This window comes from Salvelinus fontinalis, chromosome 42, assembly GCF_029448725.1.
Source record: "Salvelinus fontinalis isolate EN_2023a chromosome 42, ASM2944872v1, whole genome shotgun sequence".
NCBI classification, from domain to species: Eukaryota; Metazoa; Chordata; class Actinopteri; order Salmoniformes; family Salmonidae; genus Salvelinus; species Salvelinus fontinalis.
In genome coordinates, this window is record NC_074706.1 from 17,311,576 (window position 1) to 17,336,874 (window position 25,299).

The 25,299-nt window shown below is 44.0% G+C and overlaps 1 protein-coding gene across 1 annotated transcript in view; it reads right to left on the reverse strand.

Annotated features, from left to right (window-relative positions):
• Positions 1-4,169: 4,169 nt before the first annotated feature.
• LOC129841314 (melatonin receptor type 1A-A) overlaps positions 4,170-25,299 on the reverse strand; it is a 52,688-nt gene continuing 31,558 nt past the window's right edge. Inside the window, exon 2 of the mRNA XM_055909524.1 lies at positions 4,170-6,141. Within this exon, the coding sequence (XP_055765499.1) occupies positions 5,273-6,141 (869 nt within the window). The 3' untranslated portion in view covers positions 4,170-5,272. The remainder of the gene's footprint in view (positions 6,142-25,299) is intronic.

Consider the following 25,299-nt stretch of genomic DNA (forward strand, 5'->3'; position numbering starts at 1 on the left):
ATTACTGCATTGTTGGAACTAGAAGCACAAGCATTTCGCTACACTTGCATTAACATCTACTAACCATGTGTATGTGACAAATCAAATTTGATTTGTTTTGAGTTTTAGCAAGCAGATAATGGCGGAGCGATTGTTCCATAATTGGGGGTAAGGCCCTGCGTCAAACTAGCATCCTGTTTGGGGGGGAGTACAGGAGATTCTGTTCTGACTCGGACAAGGCCTAATAACTTATGTACCGGATGGAGGGAGTTGAAACCTGGCTGAGAAGCATCAAGGGCAAGTGAGCAGCCGGACAATGTAAAAAATGCCATACTGTTTGATCAAACTTCATATTGTCCTGATACAAGGGGCTGGTAGTCCTGTATTCAATGGTTTGTACAATGATCACAAAGTACAACATGAATAACAACAAGGAGTCTTAATTAATATCTCATGATAAAGTCTGTACATTTTCTACGTATGTTCAAGAAATGCGTTGTCATCCAAAGGGAGAGGAGTTACCACATTCTGTGACTGATTCAGCGCCAGCGCAACCTTGGTTATTGGGAAACAGTACGGCTGCGAGTGACGCATTTTAACTGGGATCTAACAATGAGCTTAGCGGCGCTAATTGAAATACTGGGAAATGAGGCCCAGGTTGGTGGTGAGATCATCACACATTTATTTTGTCTCGACTCACCACGACGAACACTCCAACCACCAGGGACCAACCAGAACCGACCAGGGTCATGTTCATTAGGGCCCGCAACAGAAAATTGTAAACACATTTTGCAACGGAAAATGCAGACGAGCATTTCCTTTTAGACCAGCTAGTTCCATCTTTTTTCAGTCCATGTTCTTCCATTCTGTGCCTGATGAACACCAGCCAGGGGAAGATTTGATCCAGAGTCAGGGCCAAGCCACCCAGCAGTCATTCCACAATCAGGTCAGCATGGTCAGTCACCTGCGGTTCACTTCACCCCCTTCTCCCTGGCCTCCCGAGGTGGACAGATGCTCACTGAAAAAAACAGGCAGGACAAAGCCAAGAGCAAATATAAAAAATGCCCTGCTCAAACATATTTATACAGTATTCTGGTCCCTTCCTGCAGACTTATAACCTCTTTTGGCACTAGGATCTACAACACAGAGTCCGTTTGTAAACAAAGTGGATGTCAAAAGCACAGTTCAGCTTTTCGCAACCAGTGCAATTGTGGTGGCCCACTAACCCCGCTGCCCACACACGTTAGGCAATAACAAGGACAACGGGCCGAGTCACGCACAATCGAGGCGCCTATGTCATTCGTCCTTAAACAAAGGCAATACTCATCACTACAAGACAAAGTAGACTATAGCCGGCCCAGATTGACATGCAAATAAAAAGATTGATCAAACCGGAATGATGACGGGATAGCAATCGAAAGTGGGTATTCATTTCATGAATCCGCCTTGTTGAAGTTTATTTATCTGTAAATCTGTGCGGGACAGCAGGCTGTTGGAGATTGCGCAGACTGAAAATGCACCAGCCTGAATGCACATGATGCGCTGTTCCAAGTTCATTTTCATTTTTGTCAAATCATTTTTGTTAATGTAATTCATGAAGGCACACTTTTAAATATTATCAATCACAACAAATGAGCATATCCATTATCGTAATGACCCTTCAGTTTGTGTCTGTGCCCAGCTAGCACAGTGGATCTGGGACGATTCCGGCTGAGAGTCGGGGCACTGGGCTGAGAGTCAGACTCAGCCGACATCATGTGGCCCGAGTCTGGGCCGCCTTCGGCAGTATTACTTATGGCTAGGATGTGGGGATTGAACTCGGGCCGAATCCAGTGTGAGTTTTCTGACCCAAATGTATTACTTGGAGATCGGGGCGATTGGGGTAAAACTCAGATGATTACACAGGCTGCTTTATATACAGAGTTGAAGTCGGAAGTTTACATACACCTTAGCCAAATACATTTAAACTCAGTTTCACAATTCCTGACATTTAATCCTAGTAAAAAAAATCGCTGTCTTAGGTCAGTTAGGATCACCACTTTATTTTAAGAATGTGAAATGTCAGAATAATACACTCAATAATAATAACTTACACTCAATAAGTATTTGCTAGCATTGCCTTTAAATTGTTTAACTTGGGTCAAACGTTTCGAGGAGCCTTCCACAAGCTTCCCACAATAAGTTGGGTGAATTTTAGCCAATTCCTCCTGACAGAGCTGGTGTAACTGAGTCAGGTTTGTAGGGCTCCTTGCTCGCACATGCTTTTTCAGTTCTGCCCACAAATGTTATATAGGATTGAGGTCAGGGCTTTGTGATGGCCACTCCAATACCTTGACTTTGTTGTCCTTAAGCCATTTTGCCACAACTTTGGGGTCATTGTCCATTTGTAAGACCCATCTGCGACAAAGCTTTAACTTTCTGACTGATGTCTTGAGATGTTGCTTCAAAATATCCACATAATTTTCATCCCTCACGATGCCAACTATTTTGTGAAGTGCACCAGTCCCTCCTGCTGCAAAGCACCCCCACAACATGATGCTGCCACCCCTGTGCTTCACGGTTAGCAGGGTGTTCGTCGGCTTGCAAGCCTCGGCTTGCTATAACAATGGTTATTATGGCCAAACAGTTCAATTTTTGTTTCATCAGACCAGAGGACATTTCTACAAAAAGTATGATCTTTGTCCCCATGTGCAGTTGCAAACCGTAGTCTGGCTTTTTAATGGCGGTTTTGGAGCAGTGGCTTCTTCCTTGCTGAGCGGCCATTCAGGTTATGTCGCTATATGACTCGTTTTACTGTGGATGTAGATACTTTTGTACATGTTTCCTCCAGCATCTTCACAAGGTCCTTTGCTGTTGTTCTGGGATTGATTCTCCTTCCTGAGCGGTATGACAGCTGCGTGGTCCCATGGTGTTTATACTTGCACACTATTGTTTGTACAGATGAACGTGGTACCGTCAGGCGTTTGGAAATTGCTCCCAAGGATGAACCAGACTTGTGGAATTCTACAATTTCTTTCCTGAGGTCTTGTCTTGGCTGATTTCTTTTGATTTTCCCATGATGTCAAGCAAAGAGTCACTGGGTTTTAAGGTGGGCCTTGAATTACATCCACAGGTACACCTCCAATTGACTCAAATTATGTCAATTAGCCTATCAGAAGCTTCTAAAGCTATGACATAATTTTCTGGAATTTTCCAAGCTGTTTAAAGGCACAGTCAACTTAGTGTATGTAAACTTCTGACCCACTGGAATTGTGATACATTGAATTATAAGTGAAATAATCTGTCTGTCAACAATTGTTGAAAAACATTACTTGTGTTGTGCACAAAGTAGATGTCCTAACCGACTTGCCAAAACTATAGTTTGCTAACAAGAAATGTGTGGAGTGGTTGAAAAACGAGATTTAATGACTCCAACCTAAGTGTATGTAAACTTCTGACTTTTATTGTAATTAACATTTCATTATTTATTTTTCTATATTTTCTAATTGTGTCTGTGTTCAAAAAATACAATGAACATTTAAATGAAATTCTTTGAGTCCTGTGTAGTATTTTAGTATTTTGATACTTTGTGCAAGGCAATTGATAAGCATCAAACATTGTGGATGGAGCCTTCCGACTGTTGCAGAGGTCTAAGATACTGCATCACAGTACAAATTGCGTTGCTACAGATACTGGTTCGAGATCCATGAGGCGACGCACAATTGGCCCAGCGTCTTCCGAGTTAGGGGAGGGTTTGGCTGGTCGGGACGTCCTTGCCCCATCACGCAGTAGCGACTCCTGTGGCGGGCCACATCTTAATATTTAAAATTTCTAAATCGGGTAATTTTGTATATATATTTTTATTAAATTGCATTGGGCCGCTTCTGGGTGGATTCTGGTAAGATGCCGGCAAAGTCGGCTGAATTCCGGTAGATGGAAACGGATTCTGGGCAGTCATTCATTTTGATTCCGGGCTGAGAACGACACACAATTCTGGGCCGATTCAATCAGTTCCGACCCCCCAGAAGAGAGCCACTTCTGGGCCGATTTTACCCAACTGTCTTTACTAAGTATATTTCCTGATGTATAACTAAATAACTTTCCAAGAAAATATGACATTGGTGACAAAGATGACATTGGATTTGAACAAACTGAACTGCAATATGTGTGTGCTCGTGTTCTGTTGTGTTGTACTGAAACAGGAGCACCCATGTCTGTATCTGAACCTTTATTTTGCATATGAACGATTCTTCAGATCCATGCATACAAAGAGCTCACAGAGATAGAGAGAGCGAGAAAGAGACAGAAAGGGAATAAGAAGTGAGGGAGAAAGAAATCCCATACTTACAAACATATTTATTCCACCGAATGATGGGAACAGTTCCGCAGGACATCGTGAAACAGCAGCAATCCCCAAAACATATTGCTTCCTCCTCCAAAGGAAGGAGTGTAACAGTGTCACACCCCAACAAAAATGATCATTAACATTCGGTAAAATCTGCAAAACACTTTTGGTTATGTTTGTGACCAGACATTGCAGAAATGTTCTGTCTTTCATGGCATGATATATTTGTCATTTGTAGGTTTGCAAAATTCAGGTAACTCCACAAATGTTCCCAGTTTTCCATAAATCTTGGTTGGAATTTTTGAGAAATTACAGGAATTTTGCAACCCTAGTCATTTTCTTTCATCGGATTATCGATGTTGGTGAAATGAACCTGATATATATTCTTGTATCTCTATATAGCATATACTTCATACAAAATAAAAACATATAATATGTCTTACATAGAGTCACTGTTATCATCACTGTAAACATGAAAACAAAAGTACATTATATATTTTTTAAGTATCGAAAAAACTAACAAAAGCGATTTTTGCAAGACAAAGATACATTTTCCCCATTTCGCTTTGATTGTATAGAGGTGAAGATAGCACAGATCACGGACGGTTCAGAAAGTGGAAGCCGTTTTGTTTTTGTATTTGGTAATTGTTCTCCATTCACTTATATTTTTTAAACTAATTTAACTCTTTTATGTCACATTGGTTCCCTTAATCCCCCCTCCCCCTTTGTTCATGTGTGTGTCTGTGTGTTAGTATCACCCAGTCCCAAATCTCTCCCTACCCCTTCCCCTGGGCTCCTTAACCCCTCCGATGTTTATAGATCTGCAGTGTACTGGATAGGTACAAGGAGCAAAATGGTGAAGCTTGAGCTTCCCCCATATTGCATGTTTCCACTTTACAGATGTATAGACATCGAAGGGTTCGCGCCATGGGGGAGGGGTAGGGAGGGCACTGGGACCAGCTGATCCTCTCACACCGACTCCACCTTGACTTGGTTGTTGTTGGTGATGAGCGGCGACGGCTTGCTCTTGAACCGCTCGGCCGCGTCGTTGGAGCTGCCGTGGAAGAAGATTCGCGCCGTGCACACCGACACCACGATGCGCTTGTACTCGCGTCGGAAGTTCTGGTTGAGCATCCCGTACACGATGGCATTAAGGCAGCTGTTGAAGTAGGCCATGAAGTAGCTCGCCACAAAGAGCCACTCGGGGATGAGAGGCACGACCACCTCTGGGTTGATGGCCACCGCCAGCCCGATGAAGTTGAGCGGTGCCCAGCACACGGCGAACAGCACAAACACCACGAACATAGTCACGAAGTTCCTCACGTCGTTTGGCGTCAGTTTCGGTCTATTGTCCGGTTTGACCCGTCGCCTAACTTGAATGACCAGGATCCAGATCCTCAGGTAGCAGTAGGTGACGATCATGATCGGTAGGATGAAGTGGAAGAAGACCACGGCGATGGTGTACGCCGAACTCGCCGACTGCTCGAACGTACACGAATACACCCTGGGGTCATACTGCAACGAACCCACGAAGAGATTCGGCACGATGGCCACAATGGTCAACGCCCAGATGAGTAGGACGTAACACACTGAGTTCTTGTCACTGTACAGCTTGTCGTACTTAAGGCTGTGACATATATAACAGTAGCGGTTGATGGCAATGCCGGTGATGTTGAAGATGGAGCCGATGACGCTGACGCCCATGAGAAAACCGCTGATCTGGCAGTGGACATAGCCCAGGTTCCAGCCTTTGTGGAAGATGGAGGAGAGGACCAGAGGGTAGGGGTAGATGGCCACCACCAGGTCGGCCACGGCCAGGCTTACCACAAAGATGTTGCCTGGAGACACAGAGAGAGAGAGAGAGAGAGAGAGAGAGAGAGAGAGAGAGATTGAGAGCATAGAGAGAGGAGGAGAGAGAAAGAGAGAGCATAGAGAGAGCATAGAGAGAGATAGAGAAATAACATATAGATAAGGAGAAAGAAAACAAAGACCATGGCAATTAGTAAATATTCTATCCTTTCACAATGAGCACAATCAAAGTCATCAAGACAAACACAATGTTAATGTCACTGAATAAGTGGCTGAATGGACGGACAGGTAATTGTGTTTCGGTTCTTTCAGCCAGCGAGGGTTGACTCATTTATTTACATTTACCATTTTGCATACCTCTCACTACACAGCAATCTGCTTCAAGGCTACTACTTTGACAACTAGGTGCTTATGATGAGAGAAAAACAATGCCTTTGAATCTGCATATGCTTGTGTAAATGTGCATGTCAGTGTGTGAATGTCAGTGTGTGAATGTCATTGTGTGTGTGTGTGTTTCTTTGTTTGTTTCTTAGTTAGGGAACATCAATAAATTACACAATGTCAATGAGACAATATTTTCATGTTGCACACCTTTAGGTTCTCGTTAAATTCTTTCAATATTTGTATATGAATTTCTACAATTTATAGTTGTTTTTAGGTTTTTAAGTCATTGAAATTTAGAGCTACTGGAATTTTAACACATTCTCCAAGTATAATGTGTAATTTACTGATGGTCCCTAACTAGCCCCATAAGGATATCCAAAGTCAACCCACATTTACCACAGACATTACGATTGGGTCGCGTGCAGCAAAGATGGTGGATAAATGAAGATAGTTGACCCAGGCCGTTAGCTATTGAAAAAATAAATTACGTTCCGGTCTACTTAATTGGGTGTGTCTCCCATAGACACCAATGCAATAGCAGCTGGGTCTGGTCTACTTAGTTCAATGACTTTCATTGAACCAAAACATTTTACAGAATAAACAGCAAGTGTGGTGTCTCGCTTCATCTTCCGTCTCTAGCGTGCACCTGCACTGAATCCATAATTACTTGTGTGCTGCCAGCTGTGGGCATGTGGACAGGTGGACAGGATTGAACGTTTGAAACCAACCTAACATTTACGTTGTGACGCAGTCACGACAAGTCTCACAAAAATACATTTTGGCCAAGACTGACTGTATGACCAGAATGATCCTATTTACACTTCGTAGTCAGTTATGACAGTAGAATAAATGTTTCTGACTCATATTGATGCCACATAGGCTGTTTTCTAAATGAGAAGATGTTTTTTAACCATTTACTGCAGTGGGCAAAATCCGGGTCATAGACTGTTTCTTGGTAGTCTTAAACAAATCTACTTTGAAACACAAGTATACACCTCACACACATGGTTATGGGCGACAACAAAAAAGAAGACACCTGTACCATGGCAGATATACAGTTGAAATGTATTCAATTTTGAGTTTGCATTCCAATATTTCACTTTATATACACCACAGAAGATTGAAATATAACAAAACCATTTGACATAGAAACATCATTTTTTATCATCTTTATTAATTATGAAATTAAATTAATAACTTTCCACCGATGAGGAAAAAGTGGGTGCTTTTGGTCATTGACTGCAGGAAAGGGCTTTCAGACCCTTTTTCAAGTGAAGTGAGTGCATGACATGCCACTTCACCCAGAGAAGGAGAAGGAGGACGATTATATTCTGACACGGTCACACTCAGGCTTGCGCATGCAAAAACACACGCAAGCACGCTAGTTAGTTCCAAGTTTGCTTTAATTATGCAAAGCCAGTATTTTTCTCCGCGTTTGCCCGGCAGATCTTCTGAAGGGTGAAATTGTATGCGTAAAAGGAAAAGCTCAAATTTACTCAAGCAGTCAGTTAACAACTTTACAGTACCTACAGTACTGTGTGTGTGTGTGTCATAAACCTGGTCCTGTTAGTGACGAGTTCCTCGTGTGTCAGATGTGAGCTAAACATAAAGACAGCATAGTACTACGCTTCTACAACATCGCTACAACGACTCAGCAAAACATTGCAATAGCGTTGAAGTATCGTCTTTCCAAACACATCACTTCTTGACTTCCAGCTACGATCTATCACACAGATCAGTTCCCAGACGCCTCTGGGAAATGTGTCAGTCTCTCCGGCACGCCAGTGGCAACGGACACATAAGCACAACAAAACCCAGGTCTGCCCGGCACCTTCCCTCTCTTTCTGTCTCCCCCCCCCCACGTAGCATACCAGACATTCTTTCATGGCCGAAGACCTTTCCTGCATTAAATTAAGCTACGTCCTCCTGGATCTGTCATCCAGGAGCCCTCTGTAAGAGGATGATGTGCACGTGCTATTGTCACGATTAGCAGGACGAAGGGACTTAACAAAAGGTCTGGCGGCTAAAACAAAGAGATGTTTCTCAAGCTACGTGGTGAGAGCTTACGGGTGGAGACAGTAAGGGTCGAGGAGTTTGTCTTTAAGACCTATAAGACCAGGATTGCACTACCCCTCAGCGCGAGACTCGCTAAAGCAAAGCTGGGGCCGGGGTTTAGACTATTTGAGCTGCTTGGAGTGTCAATACAGAGCCTAGACCTTGACAAGGTTGTGAGACAGAGCCCTACAGGCAGCTCGGCTGGCTTTCAAGTGCCCTGAGGCCTGGCTTCTATCAGCTCTTGTCACCGTGGAGGGTAGACCCGGTGATTGACACACCACTCAAAAGTATTAATTTAGCTAAAGGGGAGATACATTTTCATTCACTTTCATTCATTTTTATTCACTCATCAACTTTGATAAGGATTTATGCATGAGGGAATCCCCTCTGCTCCTTTTCTTTGGCAGGCAGTGGAGATACATTTTTGCAATGGAGCAGCATGATTAAGATGCCTTCAATACCTGGAGCGACATGCCCTTTTTTAAGGACGGCAGGTAGAGCGAGTCCGAGTGAGTCCAAGCACGTCAGCGCCGGCCAACTGTAGCCTCGCGGTTACGCTCCGCTAGTGAGGTGGGGATTTTAACGCCTAGAGTCCAAGTGTAAACTCCGCAACTTGAGGGTCAGCGAGGCACCAAGGTCGAAGTGTCAGTAAGCGGAGGAGGTTACAAGGGCCCTAACTCTATTACCCCTGGCACTGTATTATGCATGGGCTAGCTAGCTGTTAAAAAGTCATCTATGATAACGTATGGCAGCGGTGTCAAGTGTGCTCCCTCTAGGTCACCACGCTGCTCGTTATGGCGCACACCTGTCACCATCGTTATGCTCACTTGCACGTCATCAGACTCACCTGGACTCCATCACCTCCCTGATTACCTGCCCTATATATGTCACTCCCTTTGGTTCCTTCCCCAGGCGTCATTGTTCCTGGGTCATGTCTGTGCGTTATTTGTGTTACGTGTTAGTTTCATTTATTTATTAAAACACTCACTCCCTGAACTTGCTTCCAGACTCTCAGCACACATTGTTACAGAATAACGCCTCACCTAAGGGAAGCATCAGGGAGTGTTTTTTTGTTTTGTGTGTCAGTGGGAATGACGTCGGGTCCGGGAGCCACTACAGGCTCTCATGCCTCAGTCAGATCGCCAGTCTCCCCTGCCTCCACCGGCTTGTCAGGCTCTCATGCCTCAGTCAGATCGCCAGTCTCCCCTGCCTCCACCGGCTTGTCAGGCTCTCATGCCTCAGCCAGAGACAAGTTCCCGGGCATCAGCAGGGGTGACCGGTCCGCTCCTGATCCCCGGGATCCTCGACGTCCTGTGGCTGGAGCTGAATGCGCCGGGGAGGGGGTACCATCACGTATGCTCTCTCTCCGGCGCTCTAGGTCACCATGCTCCCGTGTCTCAGCCGGATTGACAGGTTTCCTGTGCCTCAGTAGAGGTGTCCGCTCCTGATCCCCGGGATCGTCATTTTAGTCGGCGTCCTGCGGCTTGAGCCGTGTGTTGGAGAGGGGGTACTTGAACGTGTGCTCCCTCTACGGCCTCTAGGTCACCAGGCTGCTCGTTATGGCGCACACCTGTCACCATCGTTGCGCGCACCTGCGCGTCATCAAGCTCACCTGGACTATATCACCACCCTGATTACCTTCCTAATATACTGTATGTTACTCCCTTTGGTTACTTCCCCAGGCGTTATTGTTTCTGTTCCTTTGTCATGTCTGTGCGTTGTTTGTGTTACCCGTTGGTTTCATTTATTTATGAAAACACTCACTCCCTGAACTTGCTTCCCGACTGTCAGCGCACATTGTTACAAGCGGTTTCCCAAACTAGGGGAGATGAACAAATGAAAAAGGAACTCAGTTGGACTTTCAAATTACAGTACACTTGAAAGTTGTAATAGTAAAATGCACAAGGTGGAATTTCAAAATTGGCTAGTGCATCATCAGTTCCTCTTGTCCAGTCAGTCATTGTAGAGAGAGCTATTTAGAACTTGTCAGAAATTCCCAGTTGATCAACTAGCCCATGTCATCTGATGTCTTGATTTTGTTGTACATTTTGAGTCACTCAGATATCACATAAGACATAAATGTGTAAAATTGCAGGGAATTAGCTTAAAAACAGCAAAACAAGAGGGGTGTGAACCGTGTCATGAACAGTGCTTGTGCACGTAAAACATAGATGTGGGTGAATGAATATCTGACATTCATGAATTGTAACTTCACATTTAACGTTCACCTTCTGTACTTGGGCATCGATAAAATGGTTAATAATTAAAGTGTTTCTTTCACAAAAGTTATGTGGTAACACTGGCTTATTAAGTCAATAATGGTGTTACAAAATTGATCTGTGTCACAGATGGGCATGACGGGTATTTAGTCGGGACTAGTTGGAATTCACCCAAAATATTCCACCGCTGCCACCAGCACAACAAAGATCAAATGTGATGGCTCCAAACAAACAAAAAACTTTGACATTATTGGATTTGCAGATATTGTGTTTATGAATGAGGGCTGGTGACAGGCATGGATGATGAGGCCCGTCTCTCCAGAGTTAATCTGTTCTCTCCTCTCTACTAAGGCTATTTCAAGAGCGGACCATAAAACAAACGGCTTAGAAATGAAAATGGCCAGCCCCAGAAATGCAAGCAGTGTAGAGTATCAGCGAGATCACACCAGATATTACTTAAATATTCTGTCCAGGTCCCCAGGACGTCAGGAGACGCCTTCAATACCATCCACTAGGGGCAACGTGAGCATGTATTACCAGCAAGTAGGCACATGGCTCCGAGGATCACAGGTTCAATCCCAGTGCTATGCTCTGGTTATTATTGTTTCTGTTTTAACCTTAAACCAAACCTTAACCCTTGCCTTAACCAGTCAGAATAATTTGGTAGATTTGGGCTCGCCTGCCTGGTTTATTCTCTCTCTCTCTTGCTCTCTGGGCATAAGCAGATTCTGCAATTACAATCAATACAAAGCAACACAACCTTATAGAACATAAACGCAATATGTTATCCTATATGCAATATGTAAACATTTGGCAATCGACCAATTCACACCAGCAGACATAACAAAGCAAAATATGAACCAATACAAAGCAACCATGGAATGCACAAGACGACCACAAAAGACAACACAGACAAAGCGAATCCTACAATTCGAGACAGTATAAATGGAAGCTGATTCTGCAGTAAGCTACCGCACTTGAACTGTCATTGCCACCAGTTAATAAATCACAGGAGTCAAGAGCTACCATACGAGGCGGACTAGTGCCAGAGGAGAGAAGAAAGAACCCGACTGCAGTCCCAAGAGATTCACATTACCACAGATATTTCAAGGCCCTTACCTAACTCTTGACATTTCGGAGAGTGCTTTTGACTTGTTCCATCTGGGATTCTGTCTCTTTTTCTCTCAGACAAGGGTGCAGCTTTTGGCATAAGATGTCTTGCAGACAGACTGTCAGGTCAGGGTGCTTCCCTCTGTCTGTATTCAGAGAGAACTCTTCAGACGAGTGAGTCTTTTAATTCTGTGCACGTTTACATTTTGCTAAGTGCAACAAAGTACTTTTATGGGCGCTTGAAGACCTCAGGAAATGACTTTCACTGTTATATTCATGGAAATCAGAAAACAATCGTCAAGTTCTTCCAATTCCCCATATATTTATCTTAGTGTTCGGCACAGCAAGACAAATCCTAGGGTGTGATAGCGCTGTGGTTTAACAATACTCAGATAGACTTGAGTCAACTGAATCCCACATTGCACCTACTCACAGAACATGCCACAAAAAAATTCCACCAAAGTTGCCCATCCTCCCTAGTTCACGATCTCATTCTCAATTTGCCGGGCTGCTAGTCAATTTTTACGGACCGCTAGACCACAGCGTGTCGCGGCTTTGAAGACCATACATTGTGCATGTACCTGTCTCTCCTCGGGAAGCTGAGGAAGCCGCGATGACAAAACACCATGGGTGGTGTCACACTGGATGTCAACACGGCCCACACAGCTGGTGGCACGAAGCGAGATGACAGGACCAGCCGTGTTGGTCGTGGAGCCAGACAGAACCCCCCTGGGCGGAGTTGTTCGCTGTCATGTTGTCACTCCGATTACGGCATCCTTCATTTGTGAAGTTTTGCCTTCTCCAATGTTAATTGCAACCTCTCCTCCAAAAACATAGACGTAAAACATCAAACCTGTGGACGGGCGCTAGTTAAGGTATTGTATTTGTTCATACCTGAACTGAGTGACAAAGGCTGTTTGTGTCACCGTTCTAGATGTAGCACTGACCTGCAGGTTTAACAACCCCAGACAACATCTTCAATGTGTCATTATGACAGAGAAATTACAATTCTGTCCAACACGAGGATCTGAAAAGCTACATTTTAGGCTAGCTAGCTGTTAGGATGTACAGTCACTGACTGCTACACAATAACACATTAGCTGCATCATTTTCCCAAACACTCATCTTGCTTCTAGTTCTGAGCGATTAGTGCTTTTTGAGGTTAGTTCAGTTTCTGTTCAATTATTCATTTTTTATTTATTTTGATTATATGATTATTTGGGTTGAAAACTGTAACAGTTCTTCAAAGTAAATAAGGCATACTTTTATGACTGCTGAATATCAGCTATCAATCTCTTTATCAAAAATGAACAAAATGGAATTAAAATCATTGAACAGATGTCGGTAAATTAGTTGTAAAAAAAATTAAAATGAACGAAATTTCGGTTAATCGCTCAGCACTACTTGCTTTACATGGGGCCCTGGCCTGTTGTGTAAGGGCTACTGTACTTGAGGCCCTGAGGAGGGTGTGGGTTGGGTGAGACATGTGGGTCATGGCTTGTCATAGCCCCGGGCACCACTGCACCTTACCTCAGCTGCTCACAAAATCAAATCGTATTTGTCACATGCCCTGAATACAACCTTACAGTGCAATGCTTACTTACAAACTGTCACGACTTCAACCGAGGCAGGCTCTCCTTCCCGTTCGGGTGGCGCTCGGCGGTCGTCGTCACCGGCCTACTAGCTGCCACTGACTCTTTTTCCTCCCCCTCCTTATGTGTTTATTTGTATCACCTGGTTTGAGTTAATTGGTAATTAGTGTGGCTTTATTAGTCAGCCAGCCTGTATGCTTATTTGTGCGGGATTGTTCGTCTGTAGCTGTGGATTTCGGGAGTGGTGTATTGTATTGTATACTGGGTTTGTCTCCCGTATTAGTAGACAGGTGTTTATGACACCCTGTAAGTCCGTGTTGGACATTTTGGTTTGCCGGTTGGAAATTAAAAATCACCACATTGAAGTTCTGCTGTTCCTGCGTCTGATTTCACACCCCCCGACACCCAGGTCGTTACACAAACCCTTAACCAACAACGCTTTAAGAAGTTTTAAGATGAAAAAAAGTCTTAAGTAAAACATTGGAAATAAAAGTAACAAATAATTAAACAGCAGCAGTAAAATAACAATAGCGAGACTATATACGGGGGAACCGGTAAAGAGTCAATGTGTGGGGGCACCGGTTAGTCGAGGTAACTAAGGTAATATGTACATGTAGGTAGAGTTAAAGTGACTATGCATAGATAATACATAGAGAGTAGCAGCAGGGTAAAAGAGGGGTCTGGGTAGCCGTTTGGTTAGCTGTTCAGGAGTCTTATGGCTTGCGGGTAGAAGCTGTTTAGAAGCCTTTTGGACCTAGACTTGGTGCTCCGGTACCGCTTGCCGTGCGGAAGCAGAGAGAAAAGTCTATGACAATGGTGGCAAAAAAATGTAGGGCCTTCCTCTGACACTGCCTGGTGTATAGGTCCTGGATGGCAGGAATCTTGGTCCCAGTGATGTACTGGGCCGTATGCACTACCTTCTGTAGTGCCTTGCAGTCAGGATGTTCTTGATGGTGCAGCTGTAGAACATTTTGAGGAACTGAGGACCCATGCCAAATCTTTCAGTCTCCTGAGGGGGAATAGGCTTTGTCGTGCCCTCTTCACGACTGTCTCAGTGTTTTTGGACCATGATAGTTTGTTGGTGATGTGGACACCAAGGAACTAGAAGCTCTCAACGTGCTCCACTGCAGCCCCGTCGATGAGAATGGGGGCGTGCTCGGTCCTCCTTTTCCTGTAGTCCCCAATCATCTCCTTTGTCTTGATCATGTTGAGGGAGAGGTTGTTGTCCTGGTACCACACGGCCAGGTTGCTGACCTCCTCCCTACAGGCTGTCTCATCGTTATTGGTGATCAGGCCTACCACTGTTGTGTCATCTGCAAACGTGATGATGGTGTTGGAGGCATGCATGACCATGCAGTCATGAGTGAACAGGGAGTACAGGAGGGGACTGAGTGAGCACCCCTGAGGGGCCCCCGTGTTGGGGATCAGCATGGCGGATGCGTTATTACCTACCCTTACCACCTGGGGGTGGCCTGTCAGGAAGTCCAGGATCCAGTTGCAGAGGGAGGTGTTTTGTCCCAGGGTCCTTAGCATAGTGATGAGCTTTGCGGGTACTATGGTGTTGAACGCTGAGCTGTAGTCAATGAATAGCATTCTCACATAGGTGTTCCTTTTGTCCAGGTGTGAAAGCGCAGAGTTTGTTTACAAATATACATAGACCGCCACTCCTTGTCTTACCAGAGGCCGCTGTTCTATCCTGGCGAAAAAGCTTAAAACCTGCCAGCTGTATGTTATTCATGTCATCGTTAAGCCGCGACTCGTGAAACATAAAATATTACAGTTTTTAATGTCTCATTGGTAGGATATACAGTACGTGATCGTAGTTTGTCTATTTTATTATCGATTGATTGTACGTTGGCTAATAGAACCGATGGTAAAGGTAGATTACCCTCTTGTCGACGGATCCTTACAAGGCACCTGGACCTTCGTCCCCGATATCTCTGTCTTTCTCCTGCGAATGACAGGGATGAGGGCCTTGTCGGGTGTCTGAAGTAAATCCTTCCCGTTTGACTCGTTGAAGAAAAACGATTCCTTCAGTACGGGGTGAGTAATTGCTATCCTGATATCTAGAAGCTCTCGGCAGAAACATTATGTACAAAATAAGTTACAAATAACGCAAAAAAACATACACAACAGCACAATTGGTTACGGGATTGTAAAACGGCAGCCATCTCCTTTGGCGCCATTCTGTATTTTTTCAGAGATCCACCATCAGATACAGTAGTAAGAGAAAAATAGATTCACAGAACCACACCCCCAATGCACCACAGCTGCAGTCCCTGATCCACTTCCTGGGCACTGTGAATGCAAAACTAGGACCCTACACTGGCACTGTGTTGCACTGTTCTGGACTGTGCGCTAGAGAAAAGGATGTCAAAGCGCAAGGCTGCCTGTTTCTGGATCCATACTGAGTGGGTTCGCAAATAAAAACCCATTCGGTCCTAAATTGCAATCCCATCAACCCTTTTTCTGCCGTTAAATATCAGAGGATCAAAGTGATTTCCGTGTCCCACCAGAGGTCCACTGTAATGATGGCCACCACATCAGGAGTATCACAGGAGTGTTGGCACCTGCCCGGGTGCTTTGGGCGAGCCCCAGGGTCCAACTCCATTATTTTCGAAAGGGGCCCTTTGATTTTCAGCTTTGTGGCATAAGGATACAGGCTAGGGATAGCCTAGCAGCAGGAATCAAAGTGTTGTCCAAAGCCGCAGTAAGATTATCACATTCCCTCCACCTCCAATTAGACACCCAGGGGAATTTGTTTTGAGTGGGTGCGTGAGTTTTGATTTGGAGAGGCAAGCCTGGGCACGGCACAATAGGGGACTGATGAGGTGACTCAGATAGGGGGGAAACGGACTGAAAGTTCAGCCAGGACACAAGGATTACAGGACACGAGCGTGGGAGAGGTCTTAGTTGGAAGTGATTCTGGGGCTATTCTCAATGATTTTTTTCTCAAGGAATGCTAGGTGGCTAACAGGCTAACAAACCATGTATTGCAGTCAAATTCCATTAGGTGGTGGAGCGCGAACACTAAGAAAAATGGACAGAAAACCCATAGCATCGTGATATACAGAGAAGAGGTTTACCCCTCCTTTTTTCTCCCTTCCCATATAAACTGGTTGGAATCAACGTTGTTTCCATGTCATTTCAACAACAAAAATTCAACGATGACGTTGAATCAACGGGGAAAACTGCTAGGATTTTTGAAAAAGTCATCAATGTAAGGGAATTTCATTTTTTTTCACCCAACTGTTCACCTAAATCCAATACAATGGTGAAATGTTTTGTTGAATTCACATTAGTTGACAACTCAACCAAATATAAATCAAAACTAGACGTTGAACTGACGTCTGTGCCCAGTGGGTTTCCTGCATATAGGAAACTAAATATGCAGGGTTTGGGCTCCATTTTGCAATTACTAGCAAGGGTTGGAACCGGTTCAGGAAACAGAACCGAAAACCTCAAAATTACATTTTTTGAGAAACAGAATCAGAACCGGGAATGAAAGTGATCTATAATGTGCCGGAATAGAACCGTTATTTTAAAAGCATGGTAGCCAGTTAATAACGTTATTTTACTTTCTGGGCATTTTTTTCCAGTCCCACAAAAACACACAAAGCACGTATGCAAAGCCCTCACTCTGTCACTCAGAAACATATTCCAGCGTCTGCTTGCCAGCTGAAAATCTATTCCAGTGTGTGTGCGTGCGTATGCTACCTACTCCTGCCCCTCCAAAGCACAGGCTACTGTAGCTTACTGACATTACAAGCCTGATTCAGAAATTAGGGAGAGAGCTTTTTTTATTAAAGAAGAATGGATTCACTTGTTCAATGCTAGTTAAGGATACTACAGTTATCACGTTTTACATTGGATTTATTAACTACGAAAGGGTAAGAAGTGTTTTTATTTGAACTCTGGTGCCGCTCGGCACACACAAACCTGTTAGCTAGCTATCTAGTCCAATGTTAAAAAGGAGATAGCCTCAATGGCACTGCCCATGCTGTCACAGACGCTATAATGGCACAGATACGACAATGAGTCCTCTGAAGTAGTAAATCTTCTTCTATGAGTTGGTAAACAAACTAAATGGGTGAATACTGCCACCTGGAGTGTGTTGTTTGAACAGGTCTAAAGCCCAGGTTGGTGATTTACTGCCACCTGCAGTTATGAAATGTTTCTTCATGAGTCTAATTCATTGGCTGATCCCCCCCCTGATGACCGCGATAGAATTATGTGACCCTTACTTAAACCATGAGGAGTCCCACCCAGTTGACTACTTTAAAATGGTGAAAGTCCTCATTGGCAATATCCATGCAAACATGTGTTATTTCCAAGTAGTGATCTCTATTTATCTCTACGGATTGAACCCATTAAGCCTTTAAGCTTTCGAAGTCCTCATAAAAACACCATTTAATGATGAGCTACTCGCTGTCGTTCAAATTGTAAACAGAAGACCGACCCATTGAAAAAGCTACCTATAGGTAGATAAAGACATTTTGGTAGCATAGCACTATGCTGGCTGTTTGACAAATGGCGGGAGATTGGGGGTAGGGTGTGGGTGTTTGATAATTTTTTTCTTGATTAAGTTACTAATTAAAACGCTATCTATGGTTAACGTACTTTTTTTTGTACAATTATTATCTTTAGAGAGGAAGATTTGGTGCATTACAGTTGGGTGAGTGTGCGCTTGTTTGGATGGTACTGAATATCCCCATAATTAAAATAGACTATTAAGATGGACTGGATAGTGGGTTATTTTACAAAAAATGACGGGTTTAAAGTTGAAATGAAATCTGAACTAAATTGATATGAGATTGGTACATTGGCCAACTCATTAGTAGGGAAACCATGAAGCCTTCGATAAGAAAATATATTTACGAAGCTGCAATATCTCACATTATTCCTACAGCTACCTCTTAATTGTATTCCTCCCAAATGAAAAAGCCTTGACATACTGTTTGCAATGACCATTTGAAAAAAACAGGTTTAGTTTGTGGCCTACAGTAGCTGAATACTACACACCAACACAATACCAATACACATCTGGTAAAACATACACAATTAATATTCCTTTAAGAAATAATGTTGTTTATCAGTGTAAATGTTCCCCTAGATGCTGATCAGGGGTCAGTTTTGCATAAAACTCACTAATGGTTAAGGTTAGGATTGGGGGAGGGGAAGCTGATCCTAGATCTGTACCTAGGGTAAACTTCACTCCGGAGTGTGGTTTATCCATTGCTACTGTAAGTGACAGTGCTTGTTCAGGGTTTTGACTAAAATATGTTGGCCAAGCAGTGTCTAGCCAATGGTTTAACATCTGCCTGCTGAGCCTCTAAATTCGGATTGCTTGGCGTGACGGTTGTTATTCTTACCACCCATATCTTTATTAAGCAGATGACCTAGCCCCAGCTGACTTAAAAGAGCTCAAATTTAATCTCCTTAAACTTTGAATGGGAATGCGTTGCATAATATGTCAATCTCATATCTTCCCATTTTCCAATGATATTCTATGACTTTGTTGTCTTGTGTCTTTTCTAATGAAACCGACCCCCCTTGATGAAAAGATAAACCATGCAGTTTATCCCTCTCACGTGAATAATTTGGCCGTATAGGATGACTAGCAGCCAAGCCTTATGGGTAAGGTTCTGTAGGTAAAATAACATTTTGAAATGTTTCGAAATGGGGAGGCACTACCTGCAGATTTTTCGTTTTTCCATTTACCCAACTGAACAACACCCTGGTTAGTAAGGGACCTGTTAATGCATAAGCTGTCACCCGGCCCAACAATATTCTGTTTAAATCAAATCAAATCTAATTTTATCTGTCACATGCGCCGGATACAACAGGTGCAGACCTTACACTGCTGACACCGCCTGGTATAGAGGTCCTAGATGGCAGGAAGCTTGGTCCCAGTGATGTACTGGGCCGTACGCACTACCCTTTGTAGTGCCTTGCGGTCAGAGGCCGAGCAGTTGCCATACCAGGCAATGATGCAACTAGTCAGGATGATCTCGATGGTGCAGCTGTAGAACCTTTTTAAGGATCTGAGGACCGATGCCTTGTTGTGTCCTCTTCACGACCGTCTTAGTTTGTTTGGACCATGATAGTTTGTTGGTGATGGACAACAAGGAACTTGAAGCTCTTAACCTGCTCCACTACAGCCCGGTCGACGGGAATGGGGGCGTGCTCAGTCCTCCTTTTTCTGTAGTCCAAAATCATCTCCTTGATCACGTGTCTTGATCATGTGATATTGATCACGTTGAGTGAGAGGTTGTTGTCCTGGCACCACACAGCCAGGTCTCTGACCTCCTCTAACCTCCAAGTCTCTGAACATGTTTATGCAACATGTTCATCATCAAAGTCGTGCCAATACCTTATCCGGAATTCTGAGCATTTAGTCACATTTATTAATCCCTATATTAAAAAACGATCCACTATCTTCAATTCAACATTAAAATGAATCCTATTTTCCACAACAGTGAGTTGATCCCATCCCACCACTCTCTCCCTCCATCCCAGACAGCTCAGATACTCCTGTAATTACTTCTCTGACAGCTCGGCGAGAGGCCCCAAAATTACACAAAATAAATAAGCCACGCGTTGGGGTTGACGGAACACACACACTTTCCCTGGCACACACACACTCGCTCTCTCTTTCCCTTTCTGTCTCTCTCTCTCTCTCGCTCTCTCTTTCTCTCTCTCTCTCACACGCACACATAAACACACCCTAAAACAGATTAAATCATAGCAACACACACAGATAGTAACACAACTACACACACACACACACTAGGGATGTGCATCTCTCCTTTGATGAACGATTCAATACGCATCTAGATGCATGGGCTCCGATATAATACAGGAACGATATGTTTTAGTTTGAAACGATTCGATGGGATTCGGGGAACGAATTGATGCGACGCGGTTCGATATGATTCGATGCAACTTTTTGTTGTTGTTGCATGAACACATTAATTTTCCATTTTAAATGAATATCTGATGCTGATGGGTCAGGAGCTGGGCCTCTCTGAGCTGGATCTGTCTGAGGTGACTTCTCTTAGCTAAATGGACCTCTGTTGGTGTGTGTATGTGTTTGTGTCAATGTCAATGGTGTGTGTAGGCACCTGAGCTGAGCCATTGGGCAGACTGAGCATCTACCACCCCACTATCAGATTAGGAAAGGGGGAAATGTTTGCTTTTATTCCCCCCACTTTTTTTCTGAAATAACCATCATGCACTGATTGGAAGTTTTTTGAGCTAGTACTATGTCAATATATATATTTAGAAATTAGCATGGCATTTATACAATTTATATAATGCATCTTTTGATTTTACCCCATCTCGAAAGCGAATGGTTTCGACCGTTTTGAATTTTATAGAGCCAATGAATGCGAAATGTTCTTTATGAAATTACCCTGTTCATGTAACAATGACCAAATACACTTGACTGTTTAAAGCAAAACTACCAAAACGATTTCTTATGGTGAACCTGAACAACAATCTAAATAAAATCTGAATGATTGAAAATCCCAATCAGCAGTCCGATGCCACTTTTAGTTTCTATACTGCTTTGTGTCGCCTACTGTGGGATTGGGGGGAGCACAAACAGATGTTACATTTTATTTCACAAGCTCTCATTTACAACTGCGACCTGGCCAAGGTAAAGCAAAGCAGTGCGACACAAACAACAACACAGAGTTACACATGGAATAAACCAGCGTACAGTCAATAACACAATAGAAAAAAAGAAAGTCTATATACAGTGTGTGCAAATGGGGTGAGGAGGTAAGGCAATAAATAGGCCGTAGTAGCGAAGTAATTACAAATTAGCAAATTAACACTGGAGTGATAGATGTGCAGTTGATGATGTGCAAGTAGAAATGCTGGTGTGCAAAAGAGCAGTAAAGTAAATAAAAACAATATGGGGATGAGGTAGGTAGATTGGATGGGCTATTTACAGATGGGCTATGTACAGCTGCAGCGATCGGTTAGCTGCTCAGAAAGCTGATGTTTAAAGTTAGTGAGGGAAATATAAGTCTCCAGCTGCAGTGATTTTTGCAATTCGTTCCAGTCATTGGCAGCAGAGAACTGGAAGGAAAGACAGCCAAAGGAGGTGTTGGCTTTGGGGATGACCAGTGAGATATACCTGATGGAGTGCGTGCTACGGGTGGGTGTTGTTATAGTGACCAGTGAGCTGAGATAAGGCGGAGCTTTACCTAGCATAGACTTATAGTTGACCTGGAGCCAGTGGGTCTGGCGACGAATAGGTAGCGAGGGCCAGCCGACTAGAAGGACATCAGGGTTGGCGGAGTGTGCTAAAGCAGTGAGTAAGGGTTTTTCGGTTACAGAAGAAAACAAATGAGAGTGCCTGGGGACACGCATGGCCTGGGTTAACCTCCACATCACCCGAGGAACAGAGGAGGAGTAGGATGAGGGTACGGCTAAAGGCTATCAAAACTGGTCGTCTACTTCATTGGGGACAGAGAATATGGGAGAGCTAGTTAAGACAACAATTGGTAAGACAACAACAGCTAATCAGCTAAGACAATAACAACAGGCAAAATGGCGATGAATGGGCAGAGATGGTCAGTTAGGGCCTGAGTTCGAGGCTGGGGCCGACAGATAAAAAATATTTAAAAAATATTTTAGAAATAAATAAACAAAATGGAGTACCGTGATTAATGAACAGTCCAGTAGGCATCAGCTATGTAGCCAAGTGATCATAGGGTCCAGTGAACAGCAATAGATGAAACAGGGAAGCCGGCGTTGTTGTTACTACGCTAGCAAGCGGGAGACACGGCGTTTAAAGTTAGCAGGCCGGGGTTAGTAAGAGCGTCTGCTCCGATGTCCGGTTGAGGGCACAGCGGATGGAGTTACGTCGGCAGACCAGTCGTGGTGGTATGGCGGTGTGCCGTGTCGACAAAAGGGTCCAGGCCAGTTGGCGAAAGAGGTATTGTAATTGTAGTAATTTTGTTTGCTAGCCGGGAGATGCGCCTGGCTCGCGGCTAACTGGTGCTAGCTTTGGGAAAAGGGCGTTAGCCGCTATAGCCACTCGGTAGCAGCTAGCTAGCAGCAATGATCCGATGCAAAGGTCCAGCGCTTACGGCAAGGATCCGGTGGAGTAGTGAATTCTAGCTGTGTTGGGGTAGAGTCCGGGGGGCATCAGCTGTGTAGCCGAGTGATCACTGAGCAGGCCGGGAGGTGGGCCTGGCTCAGAGCTAGCTTCGGGGATGGGTCACTCGGTGGCAGCTGTGATGATCAGGAGTAATGGTCCAGGGCTTACGGCAGGAATCCGGCATTGTAGTGGAGAAAACAGTCCAATACTGGCAGGCTGGCAAGTATTATCCAGACTAAAAGCGTCTGGAGTCTGTGCAGAAAGTGAAGGCCGCTAGCAGTGGCTGACAATGACTAAACAGCTAGTAGCTAATTAGCTGATTCGCTTCTGATGGCTAGCTCCTGATGGAGATCTGGCTATGAGGTCTAAAAATAGTGGATCCGTATCACATTGGGTGAGGCGGGTTACCGGAAGGTATATTGAAAATAAATTGAAATATATACAAAAAAAGACAAAAAAGACAAAAATGTACATGGGAGAACGTCAAACCACGTCTGCACTGCTACGCCATCTTGGAACTATTGTGAACAATGTGAAACATTGAAGAGTGCTTAGACACACACTGGAGAGAGGCACACACACACACCCACACACACACTGGAGAAAGAGATACACACACACACACACACACACACACACAAATACAGAGATATACACACACACGCACACAGTGGAGAAAGAGATGCACACACACGACAGAGATACACACACAAACTGAAAAGAGAGCCACACACTGACTCACACACATACCCCTCTATTTGACCGACTGACTGGGTTCGAGCACCAATATCCTGCACGCCACAACAGTGTTTTGGCCTGCTGAGCTATTACCTCAGGGACCTATAGCACAAGTCTTCAGGTCTTAGAGAGTTCAACGTTTGAAAACACGGACCAGCAGGCAGAAACATAGCAAACAGGATTGGGTCAGAATGTTCCAGGGAAACAGCAGCCTCACACACACACACACACACACACACACACACACACACACACACACACACACACACACACACACACACACACACACACACACACACACACACACACACACACACACACCACAGGAGAGACTTGGGAGACGGAGCTGAGCGTTGCAGTTTGGGAGTGTGCAGAGAGAGCTACACCAGATAAATGATGAATTAGTCATTCTCAGTCTGTAGATACAGCTCAACTGAGTCTGGGCTGAATACACACACATCCTATACTAGTGGAGCTCCACCCCATTTGAATCTTCACAAGGCATGGTGTGAAGTCAAAAGGTGCCTCCAGATTCTAGAGTAATGAGCAGGGCTTTTCAAGGTCCTGGGGGGAACCACAGGGTATGCGTTCTAGGACAGTACTAATACACCTGATGCAAGTAATTAACTACATACTCCGGTATAGAGGTCCAGGGCCTAGACAGGTCCAGGCTCTAGATTCACAAAACCTTCTTAAGGCATTTCTTCTTAACTGACATTTTTACCTTAACTATAGACTTAAGAAGAAAGTTAAGCAAAGTTGCTATTCCTCAAACTTTCTTGGAAATTATGTTGCCCTATTTCTTATGTTTCTCCTGAAGCAAAAAGTTAAGAATTAATTTGATTCTTGAAAATAAAGTTATTGGAAATGTTCTTAACTCCAAGATAGCTAAACCCTTTGTCTTAAACTCATGGCAGTGAGAGAAAAAGCTCAAGAAAGCAATTGAACATGTTGAATTCACTCACAAACGTCATCTGAAATTTTCAGTATTGATTATTTTAAACCCAAGAACATGTTTTAGAACAGTAATCTCAGTAAGAAATATGCAAACAAGATTGCTAGCTAGCTAGCTAAAATGGTTGCCAAGCAACAAACATCGTTGAGAAGTTCCTGAGAAAATCATTCAATCTTATGATATTGTTGAGGAATTGCACTTACGAACTAACTTATGAAATTCTTAAGTTTTTGCGTAGCAGTGTTTTGTGAATCTGGGCGCAGGACAGAAATAAAGAGTATCAGTAGAACCGGTCAGCTAATAGGGAGCTAGGAAATTAAGTTAATTAAGAGCACATTCTCATTTAAAAATACGACAGGAATAGAGAGTAGAGAGATTGAATGAGCCCATTGGAAACTGAGGGCCAGGTTTGGAATTTAGCCAGGACATTGAGATTAACACTCCAACAGCAGTACACACCTTTTATATTAGGATAAGCCATGACTAGAATACAGTATATACATCTAAAATGGGTAAAACAGTATGTAAACCTTATTAAACATTATTAAAGTACATAGGGCTGCAGTCTCTAAAGTGCAGGGTAGAGGTACCGAGTGGTAGACGGCTAACCCTAACCCTAACCCTAACATTGAATAAGGTTCAGGGCACTGTACTGGGCGAAGGCCGACTAGTGGTGACTGTTTAACAGTCTGATGGCCTGGAGATAGAAGTTGTTTATCAGTCTCTCGGTCCCAGTGTTGATGCACCTGTACTGTTTCTGCCTTTTAGATGGTAGTGTGGTGAACAGGCTGTGGCTCGGGTGGCTGAGGTCCTTGATGATCTTCTTGACCTTCCTGTGACACCGGGTGCTGTAGATATCCTGGAGGGCAGTCAGTGTGCCCCCAATGATGTGTTGGGCTCTCACCTGTAGGCTGTCTCATGTTGTTGGTAATCAGGCTTACCACTGTTGTGTCGTCAGCAAACTTGATGATTGAGCTGGAGATGAGCGTGGCCGCACAGTCATGGGTGAACAGGGGCTA